A 17880-nucleotide genomic window follows, 5' to 3' on the forward strand; every position below is an offset into this window, starting at 1 on the left:
CCGGGACGGTGGTGACGGGGGACATGGCAGGGACCGTATCGAGGTGGAGGCGACAGCGGGAACAGCAGGGGTGCCAATCGGTGGTCGGACCACAGCGGGACACCGGGGGGCGATAAGGGATGGAGTGGACGGTGGGGACAGTGGGGACGTCAGGTCGCCAGGGAGCAGCAGGAACGATGCTGGGCAGACGGGGAGCGACTACAGAGGGGACCCCCGCAGGCACGGGAAGGGGCGGCAGAGCCCCAGTGGAATACCGGGGCACCGTGAGGGAGAATGAAGACGGAGGGGATGGCTATGGGGCGAGGGTGACAGCTGGTCCCGGTGAGACCGCAGAGCCCCGGGGAGGGGGTCCGGCGCTGGGCCGTGCCCCTCGGTGAGAAGAAGAGGGCTGGGGGTGCTCTGCGAGGGGAACGGGAGCAGCGGCACTTTCACGAACTGTCCACGGGAGGCGGGAGAGGCGGCGGCGGCGGAGGAAGGGGGGGGCCCGGTCGGGCTCGCCCAGCCCTGCCCAGCCCTGCCCGCCCCGTCGCTGCCCCGCCCCGCCCTGCCCAGCCCTGCCCGCCGCTGCAGGCAGCGCGGCATCGGCATCGGCACCGGTACCGGGCGCCCCTTTATAAGCTCGGTCCGAGGGGGTGGGGGGCGGCGGCGGCCCCAGCCCCGAGGGGGCGGCTCCCCCCCTAAAAGCCGGCGGCGGGACGCGCGGCGGGCAGAGGCGCGGCCGGCGCTCCCCGGTGCTCCGCGGCCGGCGCTCCCCGGTGCCGCTGCGGCTCAGCCCGCCATGCCCCCACGGGGGCTGCTCGCCCGGGCTCCGGCTCCACGTTCCCGGTGTAGCAGCAGCAGCCACCGCTGCCGCCGCCGCTACCGATCGCCGCCGCCGCGCCCGCGGCTCTGAGCGCCGCCGCCACCACCGGGAGACCGCGCCCGCCCCGGCTCCAAGATGCTCCGCCAAGGTGAGCGCCGCACCGGGAGGGCACTGGGTACCGCGGGCACCGGGGACAGAGGGGCCGGCCCCGAAGTTTGTATCCCCGCCGAAGTTGGGGCCGCGCCGCCGGGCGCCCCCCGCCGCCGCTGCGTTACCGGCGCCGCCGCCGCCACCGAGGCTCGGGCACCCCCCGGGGAGCGGCACAGGCGGCGCACAGCAGGAGCGCAGCGCGGCGGGGAGGAACGGGTGGAAGGCACGGCAGGCGCCGGGTCCCGCAGGAGAGGGGACGCGGAGGGTCCCACGGGCACAGGGGCTACGGCGGGTCCCGAAGGCAGTGGGGCTGCTGTGGGCGCGGGGTGGAGGATGGGACCGGTGCTCGTTCTCCGGAGTCAGGGAAGGGGCGACTCGGCGGGGTTCGGCATGGAAGTTGGGGCGAACCGTCCCGTTCGCCCCCCCACCCCCGAGGAGGTTCGCTCCTCTGACATCACGCGATTTCCATGGCAACCGCCTGGGACATCATAGGGGAGCTTTTTGACATCACAGTGAGGGGACAAAGCCGGCCCTGCCAGGGGGTCCGGGACAGGGAGCGAGGGGCAGGAACCCCAGCCCCACTGTGCCTGGGCTGGTCCTGGGGAGATGCCAAGGACAGTGGTGCCATGTAGGGGGGACCTGCCAGGGTCCCACCCCAGACCTTTGGGAGGGGGCGACCATGCAGCCCTGGGATGGCCCTCGCCATCACCCCACCACATGATCCTCTCTGGCGAGGCTCCAGCACCAGGAAAAGGTGCCAATGCAGTGCCCACATCTCCCTGTGCTGGGGTCTGGACCCCTGGGAAGGGCAGAGTCCCTGCTGCCACCCTGGAGATGCTTTATCCCACTGGGGGAATGTCACCTTGCAGCTGCGGGGCCTCGTGCTCAGATCCTCCTCTCTGGCTCCCGCCTCAGCTTTGTTTGGTGTGGGAAACCTGACTGGGCTGAGAGCTTGAGAACAAACCCTGAGCCCTCGGAGCAGCCCCGATTCCCAGCTTCAATTCTCATCCTCAATTCCCAGCCTCGCTGCTGCCAGCTGGAGGAAAAAGCATCATCCAGGCAGGGAAAGCAGGAGCCCGAGGTGGAGAGAGGCAGCAGGGCTGCCGACAGGATTGCATCCCACCAGGGGTAGCCTGTTAAGGTCAAGATGTACAGCTTTCATTTCTGGAGCTAGAAAAACAAAATGCAAATTGAAGAGCCTGTGGGCTAACACAAAACCTATTCTTAAAGTTTTTGTCTTGTTAAGCAAAGAAATAGAGTGCCAAATAGGCTTTGTTAAGTGGCAGTCTAATTAATAATTTAAAATCTTGTAGCTGTCTTTCATTAGAATTTATCTGTACATCAACCACAAAATCAGTCAAACACACTCATTTATAAGTTAATGCCATTCCTGAATAATTCAACAGGCAGTTAGAGGAGGCCTCCATCCTGCTGAGAGGCTCTCTTCTCCCCATCTTGCTGTGGCCAGGTGTCCCCAGAATGGGGGGTCCCAGTCCCCAGCATTTGCCCCAAGTGGGGTGCAAAGTGGGATGCCCCACCTGGGGAGGGGTGAAGGGAAATGGGCAGAGCTGCTGCTGGGGCATGGGGCCAGAGCCAAACCCTTCACTGGGGCTTGGGGGTGACTGGTTGTGTTGAGGGAGGTGGCAGCGTGAGGCTGTGCTGGTGGGAGGCAGTGTGGGATGATTGTGGCACTGCCAGAGCCTTTGGGTTTGGGGATGTGGCAAGGCCTGGTGGATCTGCAGGTGATGTCTCTGGGGGAAGCAGCTTTGTGTGCCTTCTCACAGGGGAATGGCTTGGCATGCAGTGCCATGTGGGTCAGAGGTGTTTGCTGCTGGAGGTTTACAACAGGATGGGCAGTGGTGGTGTGACTGGGGCAGCACTGTAATGCCCAGTAGCATTTTGAACTTCCCACGCCCCATGAGCTCAAGCCATGGATGCAGTGGGCAGCCATGGTGGGATTCAAGGTGTATTTGGGGCACTGGGATATCATCCATGGTGTGGCAGCAGGTGATGGCACAAGGTGTAGCTCCGGCCTTGGTGAAGGCATTGATGGGGCTGGCACTGCACCGGGCACCCTGCTGGAGGTGGCCATGGGCACAAGTGCAATACTGGTGATGCAGGAGAAGGAGATTTCCAGGTCAAGGATGGCACCAAGGTCATGGCCAGCCACATCCCTATCCCTGCCATCACTCAGCCCATCGATGGGGTGTCCAGCCTTCATCCCTCCCTACAGGGAAGCAGCCAGCAGGCAGGGTGCGGGCTCAGGCTGGGCTGCGGTTCCTGCGCTGGAGAGCCGAGAGCCCAGAAACCTTTCTGCTTATAAAAGTTTAATTTCCTAAAGAGCTGAGAGGAAGCCACAAGCTCTCTGTGCCCAGCAAAGCAAGGAGGGTGGCTGGGGAGAGCTCAGGATGTGGCCCAGGCTGTCCCTGCGGTGGTGCTGGGGGGGAACGAGGGGGGCTCGGGCAGGCAAGACCTGCCTGGACCTGGAGCTGGGATGCAAAGGAGCCGTCACCACTCAGTGACCCACACTGATGGAGCCTGGCAGGGTCAGAGCTGCGGCCACGCTCAGCTAAATGTTATTCCCACCCTTTGCCTAAAGTGCTGCACCTGGCACCCCATCGTTCCATCTGGGAGCCTGAGGCTGCAGGTGACACTCCAGGTGGCCTCGAAACACTGCCCTAAAAACACCAGTGAACCTGCTGGGGAAACATAAAAATGTGCCTTTTCTGGCGTGATTTCACACCCACTTTTCCCCAAGGCACCTACTGGTGCTGGAGCCAGCGGCGTGGGCCAGAGCCGCGGGCAGTGGGTGCAGGATGGGGCCGTGAGTGGGATGTTGTTGCCTCAGGGCTGGGCAGGCACTCGGGCTGCTGGAAACGGATGGAGTGCTAATAGGTTTTGGCAGCAAGACCCGAAACGTTTTTGAAGGCAAAAAACAGCCAGGGAAGCGTGGGAGACTGGAGGGACTTGGTGGTGGCTGGGTGTGGCCAAGGCCATCCTCCAGCTGGGGTTTTCTCTGCTCCCAGCAGTGCCCCCAGCCCACCCCAGAGTAGCATGGAGATAAAGCTGTTCTTGCAGAGGAAGTGGCCCAGGACACAGCCCCTTCAGCCCCACATCACTGGGAGCAGCCACCCATCCCACTCTGCCACACATTGGGGCACCCCTCAGTGCTGGCACTCCCCATCCCCACCCGAAGGAGCTGCTCCAGCCACCCCCAAAGAGCTGAAAACTCAGGGTTTATTTGCAGAGTGCAATCCCAGGGCTTAGCGACGTTCGGTATGAACTCTGGTTATTAACAGCAGATTGTGTCTTTGAATGCACTTCGGTGGAATGGCAGCAGCAGGCAGCAGCAGGCAGCAGCAGGCAGGTGAGGCACCAGCACCCCAACAATGGTGGCTGTCGTCTGGGTTCTCAGTGAACTGGGACAAGTGAGATGCTGCCCTGACCCAGCACCTGCCAAAGGAGGCTGGTGTCTGGTTTAAGAGTGGAGGCAATAAATGGGAGGCTGGTAGGCTGCAGGGCAGAGCTGTGGAGCCAGGAGCAAGCAGGATGCTGGTGGAAGTCAGCGAGGAGGAGCTGAGGATCCATGCATCAATGTGGGCAAAGGGTGCAAGGCACGGCCCTGAGGTACCACTGGGATGTGGGAACATCCTTGTCCTCCCCAGCAAGGATGCCCCTTCCAAGCTATTTTTGGTGACACTGCCTGAGCACAAGGAGGGATGAGCCAGCTTGGCCCCAGGTTCCTCCGGCAGCAGTGCGGCTGGTACTGTCCCCACTCCGGATGTCGGCACGCATCCCATCTCCCAAACTGTGGAAACACCAATCCCCCGTAGCATCCCTATGGAACGGCATCGCCATGGAAACCCACAGCCCCGCGCCTGCCGCCCGGCAATCAAGGGGGACGCTTTTAGGGATATTATTTTTACTGATGACAAATGATGGAGGCTCGGTGCCGATGGAGGGAAATGCCTGCGCTCGGCACCATGCATCGCTTGCCCTCCCCAGCCGCTGGTCTTTCTCCTGCCCCTTTTGTCGAGGGCAGGGCATGTGCCCATCAGGCGGCCGTGGCTCTGCCTGGGTGTTAAGTGTGGGCAGCAGCAAGTGGCAGATGCAGGATGGGGAGATGCATGGGGCAATCTTCTTTGTGCAGATTAGGATTGGGGGGATATTAAGCAGAAAATGCTCCATTTGGTGCAGAAAGCTCCTTTTCCTCTTTGAACAGCACATGTGCCCGCCGGCTGATTTCTTCCTGGTGGTGCTGGCACAGCGCCTTGGAGCCAGCCCAGCTTTGGAGAGCTGCTTTTTGCGATGGTCCTGGCCTGGCTTAGGGTGCCATGATTGCTCCAGTGACTCCCAGTGCCAGAAGTTGGTTGCAATCAGGGCTGCATCTCTCCCTGGCTCATGACTGGCAGAACAGGACAGCAGCAGGTTTTGGCCCTGGAGATGTGACAGCCTAGCAGGCTGGGGGTCTGGTGGTCTGTTGCATCCCAGTGGTGTTTGGCTGTGTAAAGAATATGACACCCAAACTGGAGGGCATCAGACAGTCTCCACGTGCACGCCAAATCCCAGCGCCACCATCACACTGGAGGGGCTGAAACCATTGTTTACTGGGGAGCAGCAGCAGGAGGGAATTTGGTTGCTGCACTGGCAGGGCTCCTTAGGAAGCAGCCCTGCAAGTGGAGGGGAGGTGCCAGCAGCTCAGCCAGCCCCGTGTGCCGCACTTGGGAAATGCCTTTTTTTTCTTCCCAGCTGTGTTTGCACCAGTGTTTGCACTGGTTTCCCTGGGGAAACCCCAGCCCCGTGGTCATGGGACCCTCACGGTGCCATCCGAGGAGTGCAAAGCCCATCCTTGGGCATGGAGAATGTCCCAGCGCTTATCCCTCTGACGAGTCTGTGGTGGCCTGGCTGTGAGCTCTGTGTCCACCAGACCTTCACCTGGCTGGGCATTGATGAGCTGGGCGTGGGGATGTACTTGCATGGGGCAGAGCCCCGGCGCTCTGCGGGGGTGAAGGTGGAGGGAGGAAAAAAGGCTGCCGGCTGCATCTGCTGCCTGCCACTGCCAGCTCCTGCCCTCCCCTGCCTGCTCGCTGCCTGCACATTCAGCAGCCCGTGGGGTGCTGGATGCGGCCGCCCCACAGGCAGCACACCGGCGCCGGGAGAGGGGCCGGGCTGATCCCCCCTCGGCAGGGATGTGCCGGGGTGTTTGTGCTAACAAGCCCAGCGTATTATAATTTCAATGGAATTTAAAAAACAAAATAGTCCTCAGACAAACGGCTCCGCAGTGCCTCTGCCAGGGCCTAAGATCTGCTGCTATCTATTTTTTAATAATTGAGGGTAATAAATATGTATTTCTTTCTCCTTTCTCTCCAATACTCCGCAGCTTGTCAGCTCCCTGCGTCTCTCCTCTGATCAGACCCCATCTTTGCCGCGCGGAAAGGAAAAAAAGGGGAGAGAAAAAAAGAGAGGGGAGAAAAAAAAAGAAAGAAAGAAAGAAAAGATCCTTTAAGCAAAAAGGATTAAAGCCTTGAAAGTAGGTCTGCCCGAGCTGCTCTGCTCTCCCTGCTCTCTACCAGCCGCAGCCAGGGCCAGGGAGGGCTGTGCTGGGGCAAGAGGAGCATCCTCAGAGGGCTGAATCCACCCTCGTGGGTTGTTGGTGGGGGCAGAGCCTGGCTGAGCAGCAGCAAAGCCCCCAGGAGCCCAGCCGCAGCTGGGCAGGGCCACCGAGCAACTTGGCAAACCTCTGTTCTGAGCCAGTTCTGCTTTGGTGGCAAACGTTCCCTGGTGCCTTATTCCCTCAGGTTTTCGGATGGAGATGTTCCAAAAATGAGTCGAGGGGTTTGATGGCAGGGCCGAGCGCAGGGCACGCTGCGGGACCCCCCCTCAGCTGCGGGATGCTGGGGCGGAGGAGGCGCTGGTGTGAAGGAGGCGGCTATTTATAGCTTCCCTCAGCTTTTGTTCCTTTTCCAGTAGAGCTCCTCTCGAAATAGAAACAGCGCCGGCTGCCTGGCCGCTCCCTGGGCCTGGCCTGACTGCGGGGGGGCACGTCCCAGCACAGGGTGAGGGGATACCCCCTGCCATGAGGTGCCATCGTGCTGGCATCGCATCATCCTGGGTCCCTTGAGATGGGGCTGGTGTGGGATAGGGAGGGGGATCCGCCCTGCTGCAGCTCCCTCTGTGCTGGCATTGTTGGTCCCAGCCGTGGAGGGGATGTGAATAGATCCGAGGGGAGCAGCTCTGTGGCGGGGACGGCACTGGGTGCCCCTGGGGAGAGCAGGTGCAACCCTTGGGAGCACCCTGTCAGGGTCTGTCCCTGTTTTACAGCTCAGTCATTGCCTCTCCTCTTCCCTCCCACCATCCAACCACCTCCCCCTCCCCTCCATCTCTGATCAATATAGCTGGGAAAAACAAAACAAAACAAAGTAAATATTTAATACGATCCAGGGAGCCACGGCGAGCGCTCCCCCCGTCTGTCTCCTCCACCAGCCGCTCGCAGCAGCTCCCCAGCCCTAATGAGCCTGAGTGCAGCAGGATCGATGGCAAAAGCAACCTCCGCAGAGGGGTCAAGTCCACCATGTGCCCCCCTCTGTGCTGTACCAGAGCCGAGGCTTGGCCCCCCTGCACCCCCCAGAGCTGCCTGAACTCTTCCTCCTCCTCCTGCCCTGCTTTTTCTCTCCTGTGTCTCCTTTGTCCTCTCCAGCTCCTGGCAGGGATGAAGGCTCTGCTGCTCCTGTACAGCTGTCCCTTGTCCTGCTGCCACATGGGATACAAGCTGTGCTAGGCATCAGCTATGGTCTGGGGGCTTCTGCAGGGATGTGGGATGGGGCATGTGTAGATCTTGATCCTATGTGGGAAGCTGGTGTCTGTGTCTGTCTCCACACTCTGGTAGCTGCTCCCTCATACATGGAAGCAAGGAATCCAAACAACCCCAGACACCCCTGGAGCTGTTGTTGGCATCTTTACTGCTGCCAAGACTTTGCCCTTGCTCAGGGTGTGATCAGACTGGTCTTCTCTTCCTCTTTGGAAGTCTCTCACCCTCTCACCTGGGTCCCCACTGAGGCCATGCATCCCCTGGTGTCCTCCAGAGACCCTGAGTGCTAACACTGTTGGGAAAGTATCAGTGCTGGGTGAGTGGCAGGCTGGCCCTGGCAATACCACCATGGGACCTGCCTCACTGGGCTCTGGCTCCACAGGTTTCCTGAGTTTTCTCACCATCCCTGGCTGCTGGGCCAAGGATGGAGAGGTTTTGGATGCCCCATCCTTGGAGCTGTTCAATGCCAGGTTGGACAGGGCTCTGAGCAACCTGATCCAGTGGCAGGGTGGTTGGAACTAGATGATCTTTAAGGTTTCTTCCAACCCAAGGATGGTCCCTGTGCTTCAATGGCAATGCCAACAGAGGGGCGCTTGTTAACAAGGGCTGTCAAGTCACCCTTACATGGATGACCTTGGCCTGACAAAGTCCTCATTGTGCCCTCCTGCCTCTGCTGTAGGTTTAGGAGATAGGCCCTCCCAGACATTCTTAGATAACTATCTGTGCATCACCATCATCCTGCCCTGGGTCCTGGCTGCTTTGCCAGCAGAATACAGAGGTGGCACACTGGAGGCAAAACTCAAGAGGAGCAACTGGTCACACTTCTTTGCCACCACAGTGCTTTGAAAATTGTTTTTCCCTGGAAAAGTCAATTGTCCTTGGTGGTGCACAGGAGGAACATGAGGCTGAATCACAGAATTGTTTTATTTGGAAGAGACCTTTCAGCTCATCAAGTTCAACCACTAAGCCAGCACTGCCAGGTCGCCACTAAACCACATCCCTCAGCACCACATCTACATGGGTTTCAAATCCCTCTGAAGATGGGATCTCCACCACTGCTCTTTTGGTGAAGACATTTTTCCTAATGCTTAAACTTTCCCTGGTGCAGAATGCTGTCCTCGGGAAGGGAGACATCCCCTTGACATCCCTGCCGGACCTCCAGCGCCCTGAAGCCTCATCCAGGCTGAGCCTGGGGCTGGGGACTGGATTTGCAGCTGGAAAAGGCTCCGAGCATGGAGCTGGGAAATTCTCTCATGTCTCCAAGGTGATACTGAGCATCTTCCTGCAGGGTCTCCAGGCAGGCGGAGGGATGCAGAGGTGCCGGGGCAGGAATCCCCTTCGGAACTGCGGTGCCAGCGGTGCCAGCCGGTGCAGCGGCGCGGGGCCTGCGTCACCGACGCAGGCTCGTGGCAAGGTGCCGAGGAAGTTTTGCAGCAGCATTAGAAAATGTTGACATGTTTTTTGAAACAATTTCAGATCTGATATCTGCGCCAGATTGAGTTTGTAACCAGCTTTATTGTTTAAGCCTGCTGGGATTTCATCAAAGGCGTCTGCTGTTTACCCAGAACCATTTCATTGGAGAAAACAGCAAACAGACCTGCATTTCTATCTGATTTCACTTTTTCCTTTTCCTCCTGAATTTAAGTGCTTGTGAAAAGCATGGCTGATAAGGCAGAGCAATGTGGCTAAATCCCGAGGACTGGCTCGGCGAAGGCTCCACCAGCTGCTGCAAGCTTTATTAATAGACTGAAGGCAGTTGTGGGACCGGCTGCCAGGCTGTCAGCCTGGAGTGAGGCACCGGCCTTGGGGACACCTGGGTGTCCCCAGATGGTTTGGGGATCTCCATCCCGGCAAGCTGAGCCAACTCCTTGCTCCTCAGCATGCTGAAGGCTGGGGAGAGGATCCATGTGGTGCTTTTCTTCATAGAATCATGTAATTGTTCTGATTGGAAAAGACCTCTAAGATCTTGGAGTCCAACTATTGACCCAACACCACCGTGCCCACTAAACCATGTCCCAAAGTGCCATGTCTACATGTTTCTTGAATGCCTCCAGGAGTGGTGACTCCACCACCTCCCTAAGCAGCCTGTTCCAATGCCTGACCACTCTTTCAGCAAAGATTTATTTCCTAACATCCAACCTAAATCCCCTCTGGCGCAGCTTGAGGCGATTTTCTCTTGTCCTGTCACTTGATACTAGGGAGAAGAGGCCAACACCCACCTCACTACAATCTCCTTTTAGGTAGGGGTCTCCTCCCCTCAGCTTCCTCTTTTCCAGACTAAACAATCTCAATTCCCTCAACTGCTCTTCATAAGACTTATTCTCCAGATCCTCCACCAGCTTTGTCACCCTGCTCTGGACATGCTCCAGCACCTCAAGGTCCTTCTTGCAGTGAGGGGCCCAAAACTGAGCACAGTACCACTTTCAGCAAAACTTCAGATTTAAGCTATGAAGGAGCCAACATCTGTCCCTCCCCAGGGATCCTGGCAAGTGATTTGCTCCACAATAAGCCTGGCCTAAGACAAAGTAGCCACAAAAAGAAGAAGGAGAAACCAATCTAGAAAGGGACTTGGTGTAGAACACATTAATCTTCCTCAGACCTTGGTCCCCAGGGGCTGCAGTGGCTGCCTGCCTGGCTCTGACTTCTGCTCTTTGCTGACCCTGGAAATAGGCTGGGGAGGAGGACTGGGAGCTTGAGACAGGCCCCAAGGGATTTCTACCAGGACCTGACCTCGGGACTAAAGCCTTTTCTGCCATTGGCATACTTCTGATGGCTGCTTCATGGCTGGTCCTTATGGTCGCCCATCACCAGCATTGTTTTGTCCATGATTCGGCATCTTCCCTGTTTGGGCATAGCCTAAGTGTCCATCCTCAGCTTTGCTGCCCTTTGGGATAGAGATACAGAGATTGTGAGTGCCCAGGGAGGTGATGGATGCCCCATCCCTGGAAGTGTTCAAGGCTAGGCTGGACAGGGCTTTGAGCAGCCTGGTCTGGTGGAAGGTGTCCCTGCCCATAGCCGCGGGGTTACAACTAGGTGATCTTTAAGGTCCCTTCCAACCCAAACCGTTCTACACAACTCTATGATACAAGAGGCTGGGGTTGGTGGAGCACATTCCACCACCTTTCCCTGAGCCCCTTCAGCATCTCCTGGAGGCCAGTGCTCCCCGGGTGGGTTGTGCCAGCAGCACCTCGCCAGCGCTCCCGAGGGTTGTCTCTTCCATCGATCACACCTGCATGGTGACAATGTAATTTTTATCTCCAGTTGTTTATTTCTCAGACAGAACTACTTGTAAATTCCAGGAAGAATATATATCCCTGCACATGACAGATCCAGCACACGGCGATTAATCTGCCCTCTGAAGACCTGAATGCAAAAGTGTCCCGGTGTCACTCCCGGACAGGCTGCCAAGCACCAGGGCAGCACTTTGGGGGCACACAGGGGCCCAAAAGCACAGCCTGCCCAGGTCCAGGCAGTGGTCCCCTACTACTTACTGGACTCCCTACCAGCTCTGGTGTTCCCTGCCTGATGCTCACAGAAGCTCTGGCTCCCCTGGCTTAGGCTCCAGCTTCTCTTTTTTTGGGAGGTTTATGCAAATAGGGCTGCTTTTCTTTTTTTTTTGTGTTAATTCCTCCCTGCTGCTGCTCCACCATGCCCCAGATAGCAGAAGTGCTGAGGACAGGCGTTTGCGTCAGGTCCTGCGGCACCCGCGTCCCCGGCCGGCCGGCCACCCGACCGAGGGGAGGAGGGATGCAGCGAGGGGATGACCCAGGGGAAAAAGGGGCAGAAAGCAGCTGGCAGAGGCCAAGGATGGAGAGGTGAAGGTCATCTGATAGCTGGTATCTCCACACCACGCTAGCGTGGGTGGGCACCAGTGTCAGCGAGTGCACGCCTCTCCCCACCCTGAGCGTGGATCTGTGGCCAGCGAGGGGCAGGATGGGGACAGGGGTGTCAGCTGGGGCTCTGCAGCAGCCCACGGCCCCCTCAGCAACACCCCCCGTGCCGTAAAGCTGCTTATTTACAACCTCCTACTCGGGAGCATCTGGGAAGCCAAGCGCGTCATTTCCAGAGAGAGCAAAAAAGAAATGCTGCATATTTCAGTGTCTTTTGAATTTTTTAGGTTTCCCTGAACTGTGCTAATGGGGTGGTGGTGGTGGTGGTGGTGGTGTGGTGGCGGGGGGGAGGCGAGGGCCCAGCCCAGCTCCCGGCCTGCCTTGCTGCTCAGCCGCGCGGCCATGACTGCATTGCTGCTCTTAAAATATTCAGTGCTGTTGGCCACAATTTCACAGCGGGTCAAAGCGCGCCGAGCCAGCAAGAAGGAGGGAAAGTGTGACAACGAGATTAACCCCGGCCCGCCAGGCCCCCTCCGTGCTCGACAGGCTGAGCACGATGTGCTGCAGACACCGACATCTCGCAGGGGATGGGCAATGGGGTCGGGGGGGACCGAGATGCCCCAAATGCCGCTGGTCAGCCCATCTTGTGCTACGTCCCCAATGTCACCGCCAAAACGCTGTTGAAAGGACAGTGGGAGTGTCCCAGGTCCTGCTGGGAGGGATGAGCATCTCCTGAGCTTCAGCATCTCCCATAGGCAGGGGATGATCCTCTCCTTGCTCCAAAGCTGGAGTCATGCCCGATGCCTGTCATTGCCAGATGAAGGCTGAGAATACCCCCTGGGTCTTGGGGACATTGCTGAGAATCCTCAGAGCTTCTACATCCTGAGACATCTCAGTTCCTAGGCCTTGCACAGCCATTGGTTGGTGCTCATGATGGAGCAGCAGATTTATGATGCAAAAGAGCAGCTGCTTGAACTTAGAGGGGGATTCCCAACGGGGATTTAATGATCCTGCTGTCGGCCTGGAGTTTGCTCTGCAGTCACTGGCCAGGCTTTTCTAAGGAAACTTCGATGTCTGGGAGAAAAAAAATGAAGCAAAGCAAGTGGTCTGTGCTACCTGTGCAAGTGGGACTGATGGGAGGTGTCCATGCACCAGCATGGAGCCCAGGGTGGGTGGAAGATGCTGCAATGGGTCTATGTAATCCTGACTGAGGAGTCTTGTGTTGCCTGGAGGCTTTAGACTTGCAGCAACTGCCCCTTGCATAGGCTGCACAGCTTGGAGCTGGCCTATGCTGCATAGCCAGCTTGTCTGAGGCTTGGTCTTGCATGTCCTATGCTTTCCCTGAGCCCTTGATTGTGTGCTGTAACTTTGGACCTCACCAAGAGTGGTATGGATGATCTGTGAAGCCCTTCTCCTTGCATGCAAGCCTTGCAGGAGGTGCTGCAGATGATGGATGCTCTCCTGGGTTTTAACAATACTGTGGCTGAGCTACAAGGGTGTCCTTAAGGGTCAGCATCAGCCCCAGGCACCTCACCACTCTCCAGGAACAAGAGGTGGCTGCTGGGCTGGGGACTCTGGAAGGGAGTTGATGGCACAGCGACCACCTTGCCATCGCAGGCAGCCTTCTCCAGCCCAAAGGCAACCAACCCCACGGTGACACTGCCCTGTCCCCAAGCACACCAAAGTCTTGCTCCCCAAGCATGTGGCACGCTGGCATCTCTGCTGCAGGCCAGACTGAGAGTGCCCCCCCATTAGCCAGCCCCAGGGGGTGCCCTCCTGTGCCCCGTGCTGGCAGCGAGCTGGGCTCTTCTCCCTAATTCTGCTTGATCCCTGCTAATGTCACAGCAGATGTTCTCATTATCCATTTAAACATATAATCCTCCCCCGAATCCTGCTAAGCTCCTGGCCTCCCCGATACCTTGTGGCAGTGCGTTCCACAGGTTAATTATGCATTTTTAATTAATCACTGAACAGAAAGTGACCCAGGAATCAGGGACACGAAGATCCAGCAGCTGGGAATAGTCATCAAACTGTCCCCAGGTAGAGCTATGCTGGTGGTGTGGCCTCCACGAATATCGAATTCAGCTCAAAAAGACTCCCGGTTTATGGATCTGACATGAGTGGAGGATGAGATGGAGCCACACCCTGCATGGATGGGACTCCCCACGCCCCACATCCCTCACCAAACTGGGAGGAACCATGTCCCAGGGTAGATGGAGTGGAGGAGATTTAGGTTAGATGTTGGGAGGAAATCCTCCACAATGAGAGTGGTAAAATGCTGGAACAGGTTGCTCAGAGTTGTGGTTGAAGCCCCATCTCCAGAGACGTTCAAAGCCAAAGCTGATGAGGCCCTGAGCAAACTGCTCTAGCTGGAATCATAGAACCACAGAATCACAGAGTGTTAGGGGCTAGAAGAGACCTCAGAATGTCATAGAATCATCAAATCAATAAGGTCGGAAAAGACCTCAAAGCTCATCAAGTCCAACCTGTCACCCGACACCTCCTGACTACTGAGTCCAAGTGCCACGTCCAGTCCACTCTTGAACAACTCCAGGCATGGTGACTCCACCACCTCCCTGGGCAGCACATTCCAACAGGTAACAACTCTCTCTGTGAAGAACTTTCTCCTCATCCAGTCCAACCTCCCTGCCTGAGCAGGATCACCTAGAGCAGACCACATGGAATGCATCCAGATGTATCCCTGCTGACTGCAGGGGGGGCTTGGACCAGATGACCGCTGAGGATCTCTTCCAACCTGATGCATTTTGTGACTCTGCGTGACCAGAGCTGTTTGAGTCTCACCTAGGAGGGATGGAGTGAGGGTGGGAGGGGGGGGGAGGAGGAGGAGGAGCCAGGCAGAGAGAGGGGGGAAAAAAACTAAAATAAAATGAAAATCACATGTTGTTCTTAAAAGGCATTTTGGAGTGAATGCTGAATAGGGCTTGGGAAAATTGCCTTAAAGGGCTGTTCTCTGCAGGGACGGAGCTTTTCATGGAGCACGAGTATTTTGAAACTTAATTGCACATTTGCACGGGCTACTGTTTTTATTTCTCTCAGGTCTCCGAGGTGGTCTTTGAAGATTGCTGTCTCCCTGTAATGGTTTTCTTTATCTCAAATAAATTCCGCGCACCTGCGAGGTGGAGCTGCTTGAAAGAAATGATGGCGAAATTGGCTCTCGATTTAATAAATCTGCAAATGGAGCTGGGATGCAGAGAGGCGAGGTGGCTGGTGGGGCTGGCTGCGCCTCCGCCTCGCTCCCCACCCCTCCTCTCCCTTCCCTTCCCCATCAGCTCGCTTTCAGCTTCTCTGCAGGCTGGGGTGAGGGCAGGGCTGAGCCGTGTGGGCCCAGATGGCACCTTACCCTGCAGCAGATGCTGCCTGCGCATCCGAGGGAGCTCTGGCTGATCATCCTACAGTGCACACCCCTCTAACACCTGCCCAACCACCTCCTCCTTAAACATATTACCCAGGCACCAACCTGCCCATGCTTCCAAAACAAGTGGCAAAAACTACTGTCAAGTGAGTGGAGAACAGATCTTATGAAGAGTGGCTGAGGCAACTGGGGTTGTTTAGCCTGGAGAAGAGGAGGCTGAAGGAGGCCCTTCTTGCTCTCTACAACTACCTGAAAGCAGGTTCTAGTGGTAGTGAGATCGAGGTTGATCTCTTCTTCCAAGTAACAAGCAATAGAATGAGAGAAAATGGCCTCAAGCTGCACCAGGAGAGGTTTAGGTTGGATATTGGGAAAAATTTCTTTACAGCATTGGAACAGGCTGCCCAGAAAGGTGATGGAGTCACCATCCCCAGAAGGTGTTCAAAAAATGTGTAGATATGGCATTCTGGGACATGGCTTAGTGGGCATGGTGGTACTGGGTTGACAATTTGACTTGATGATCTTGGAAGTCTTTTCCAACCTTAGTGATTCTATGATTCTATTCTGTGAGTGTTTAGAGTCCTGTCTATAAGTGTGCCAGGCTGTGCCAGCCACCCAAATACCACCTATTCCAAGGACCCTCCTTTGAGGACCCTCCAATGCCGTCTTCTTTCCTGGCCTCAGGTTTAGGAGGCTGTGGTTTGCTCTGTCACCTCCTCCTGCAGCCACCTACCACATGCTTCCACCTTTTCTCCTGCTCCTGTAATCCCTGCCCTGGCTCCTCAGCTCACCGGGGGGACATTTAGCCAGCTCTCCATTTTGGAAGCAGAGCAAAAGCACTGGAGAAATGCCTGCGGCACAGCTGAGCGAGGCTGGCTGTGCTGCTGCAGCAGGCAGAAACAAATCCCCGGGCAGCTGGGGCAGCGGGCAGCGGGCAGCCCTGGCTGTCAGGCAGAGAGGTATGGGCAGAGCGGGAGTACACAGACAGGTTAATGGCACCCGCGGACGCTGCACAATTGGATTTTGCCTCTCCTGTTCCTTAAGGAATCAGCGGCTCTCCCTTGCTCAGAAATCCGGTGGGAGCCTCTATGGCAGTCGAGTGACCTGTCCCCCATGTAAAGCACCCCAAAAGGCCATTTAAAACCCTCTCTCCCCTTGCTGGGCTCCCCAGACACCAGGTTACCTGCAGAGACCACGCTGCCGCCCGCACAAAGCCTGGCTGCTGGCGCTTGCTGGGCTTCAGGCATACAAGATGCTGGGCGGTTTTATTGCATTGCTGGATTTTGTTCCACTCTGTTATTTGCCGCGATTGAATTTGCTGCCGCTGATGCAGGAACCAGCACAGCCAGGGCTCCCGCGCTGCCCTCGCCACTCCGGTGAGACCTCAGCCTTGTCTCGGGGTCTCACTTGGCCCTCATCTGGGCAATTTGGTGTCCTGCGGGAGCCGGGCGTTTGTCTGTCCCCCACCCAGCATCCCAGTATGATCCAACTCCCTTGCCTGAGCCAAATCCTTGCTCTGCTCCACTTTTAGTCTTTGACCATGTCAGTGCTTTCAGGGAAAGCATCCTCCTGCCCAGCTCCCTCCTCTCTCCTCACCCAATTGTGTCCCTTTCTCCTCATCTCCTTGAGCAGCTGTCAAAGTTTCAGTGCCATGTGCATCACCACAGCACCTGAACCCCTGGGCAGAGCAGGAACGCTGCAAACCCTCCCCAAGTTTTGGTCACACTCACTGGTTCGTGGTGTCAGTTGGGAAATGGCACTTCATCTGTCTCTCCCTCTTGAGTTTCTGTAAAAAGCACCTCAGGCTCTCCTGAAATGGTGAGTTCTTGTTTTCTCTTTGTGTTGGATGTTGGATGGGACAGGGAGCATCCCACTTTCCACCCCGAATGGTCTTAGACCAGCACAGACCTGTGCAGTGGCACCAATGTTCTGCTCCCTCCCATCAGCACCATGGCTGGACCAGACCTGGGACTGCGGGTTCATCATGCCCCCAGACCCTTAGTGGAGACATGGACCTATTCCCAGAGTCTCAGCACACAGATCTGGGAGCTCCAAGAATGGCCGTGGGGCAGAACCTGCCAGGAGTGCTGCTGCAGCCTGGCTCTCTGTATCAACAGCGAGGGTTCTGCTCCCCCACCGCCTGCACCATCGCCTCTGCCCCATGATTGAATTAGGAAGCTGTAACCCTCCTCCCTCCCGGCCCTGGTCCCCGCCGCCGCGCCGGGCTCAGATGCTGAACTTGAGAGCCATAATTTAATAAGTCTGAGGCAGACAGCGCTTGGATAGCCGTCGGGAGCTCTCGCCTCCTCCTCGCCAGCCATGTGCTGATTTATGCTCCCAAGCGACAGCCGGGATTTTGCCTGGATTTTGGGTCCGCTGGGATGCAGTGCTCTGTTCCCTGGAAGCTGGTGGGGTGAGCTGGGAGCAGGAGCAGGGCTGCATGGGCTGCCTTGGTGTGGGGTTCACCTGAGTGACCCTCTGTTAGGCTGTGGGAGCGAGCAGCAGTGGGGAGTGGAGGGCCCCAGTGTCCTCACAGCAGCAGCTGCTCTTGGGCTTCCTGGGTGCAATGAGTTAAAAGTTGCAATTAGTAAAGTGCTGACGAGGGGAAGGTGAGGTGGGAAGCGAGTGGTGCTAAATGAAACCTGAAAGCTTATTTCAATAAGCACCAGCATGGTTTCCAGCTGTGATCACTTTCCTGGGAGATGGAACACCACAGACAGGATCTGGGAAAGGGTGAGAGATGCTGGGTGAGGTGAGGGATGTTGCTCAAGGATGACCAGGCGCTGGCAAGGCCTGTAGCACACAGGGGCTGCTCTATGCCCTCACAGCACAAGAGAATTTGGCAGGAATTTCTTTCTAAATGCCCCAAAAGGAAGCCTGTTGGAGGCTGGCAGAAGCTCTGCAGAAGCTAGAGTGAAAA

General features: G+C 57.2%; 1 protein-coding gene across 1 annotated transcript in view; it reads left to right on the forward strand.

The window, feature by feature from the left end:
- The first annotated feature begins 626 nt into the window (after positions 1–626).
- RTN4RL1 (reticulon 4 receptor like 1) overlaps positions 627–17880 on the forward strand; it is a 33620-nt gene continuing 16366 nt past the window's right edge. Inside the window, exon 1 of the mRNA XM_068154607.1 lies at positions 627–950. Within this exon, the coding sequence (XP_068010708.1) occupies positions 938–950 (13 nt within the window). The 5' untranslated portion in view covers positions 627–937. The remainder of the gene's footprint in view (positions 951–17880) is intronic.

Source organism: Melanerpes formicivorus, unplaced genomic scaffold (assembly GCF_026170545.1).
Source record: "Melanerpes formicivorus ecotype bairdi unplaced genomic scaffold, bMelFor1.0.p_v2 SCAF_29, whole genome shotgun sequence".
Classification (NCBI taxonomy): Eukaryota; Metazoa; Chordata; class Aves; order Piciformes; family Picidae; genus Melanerpes; species Melanerpes formicivorus.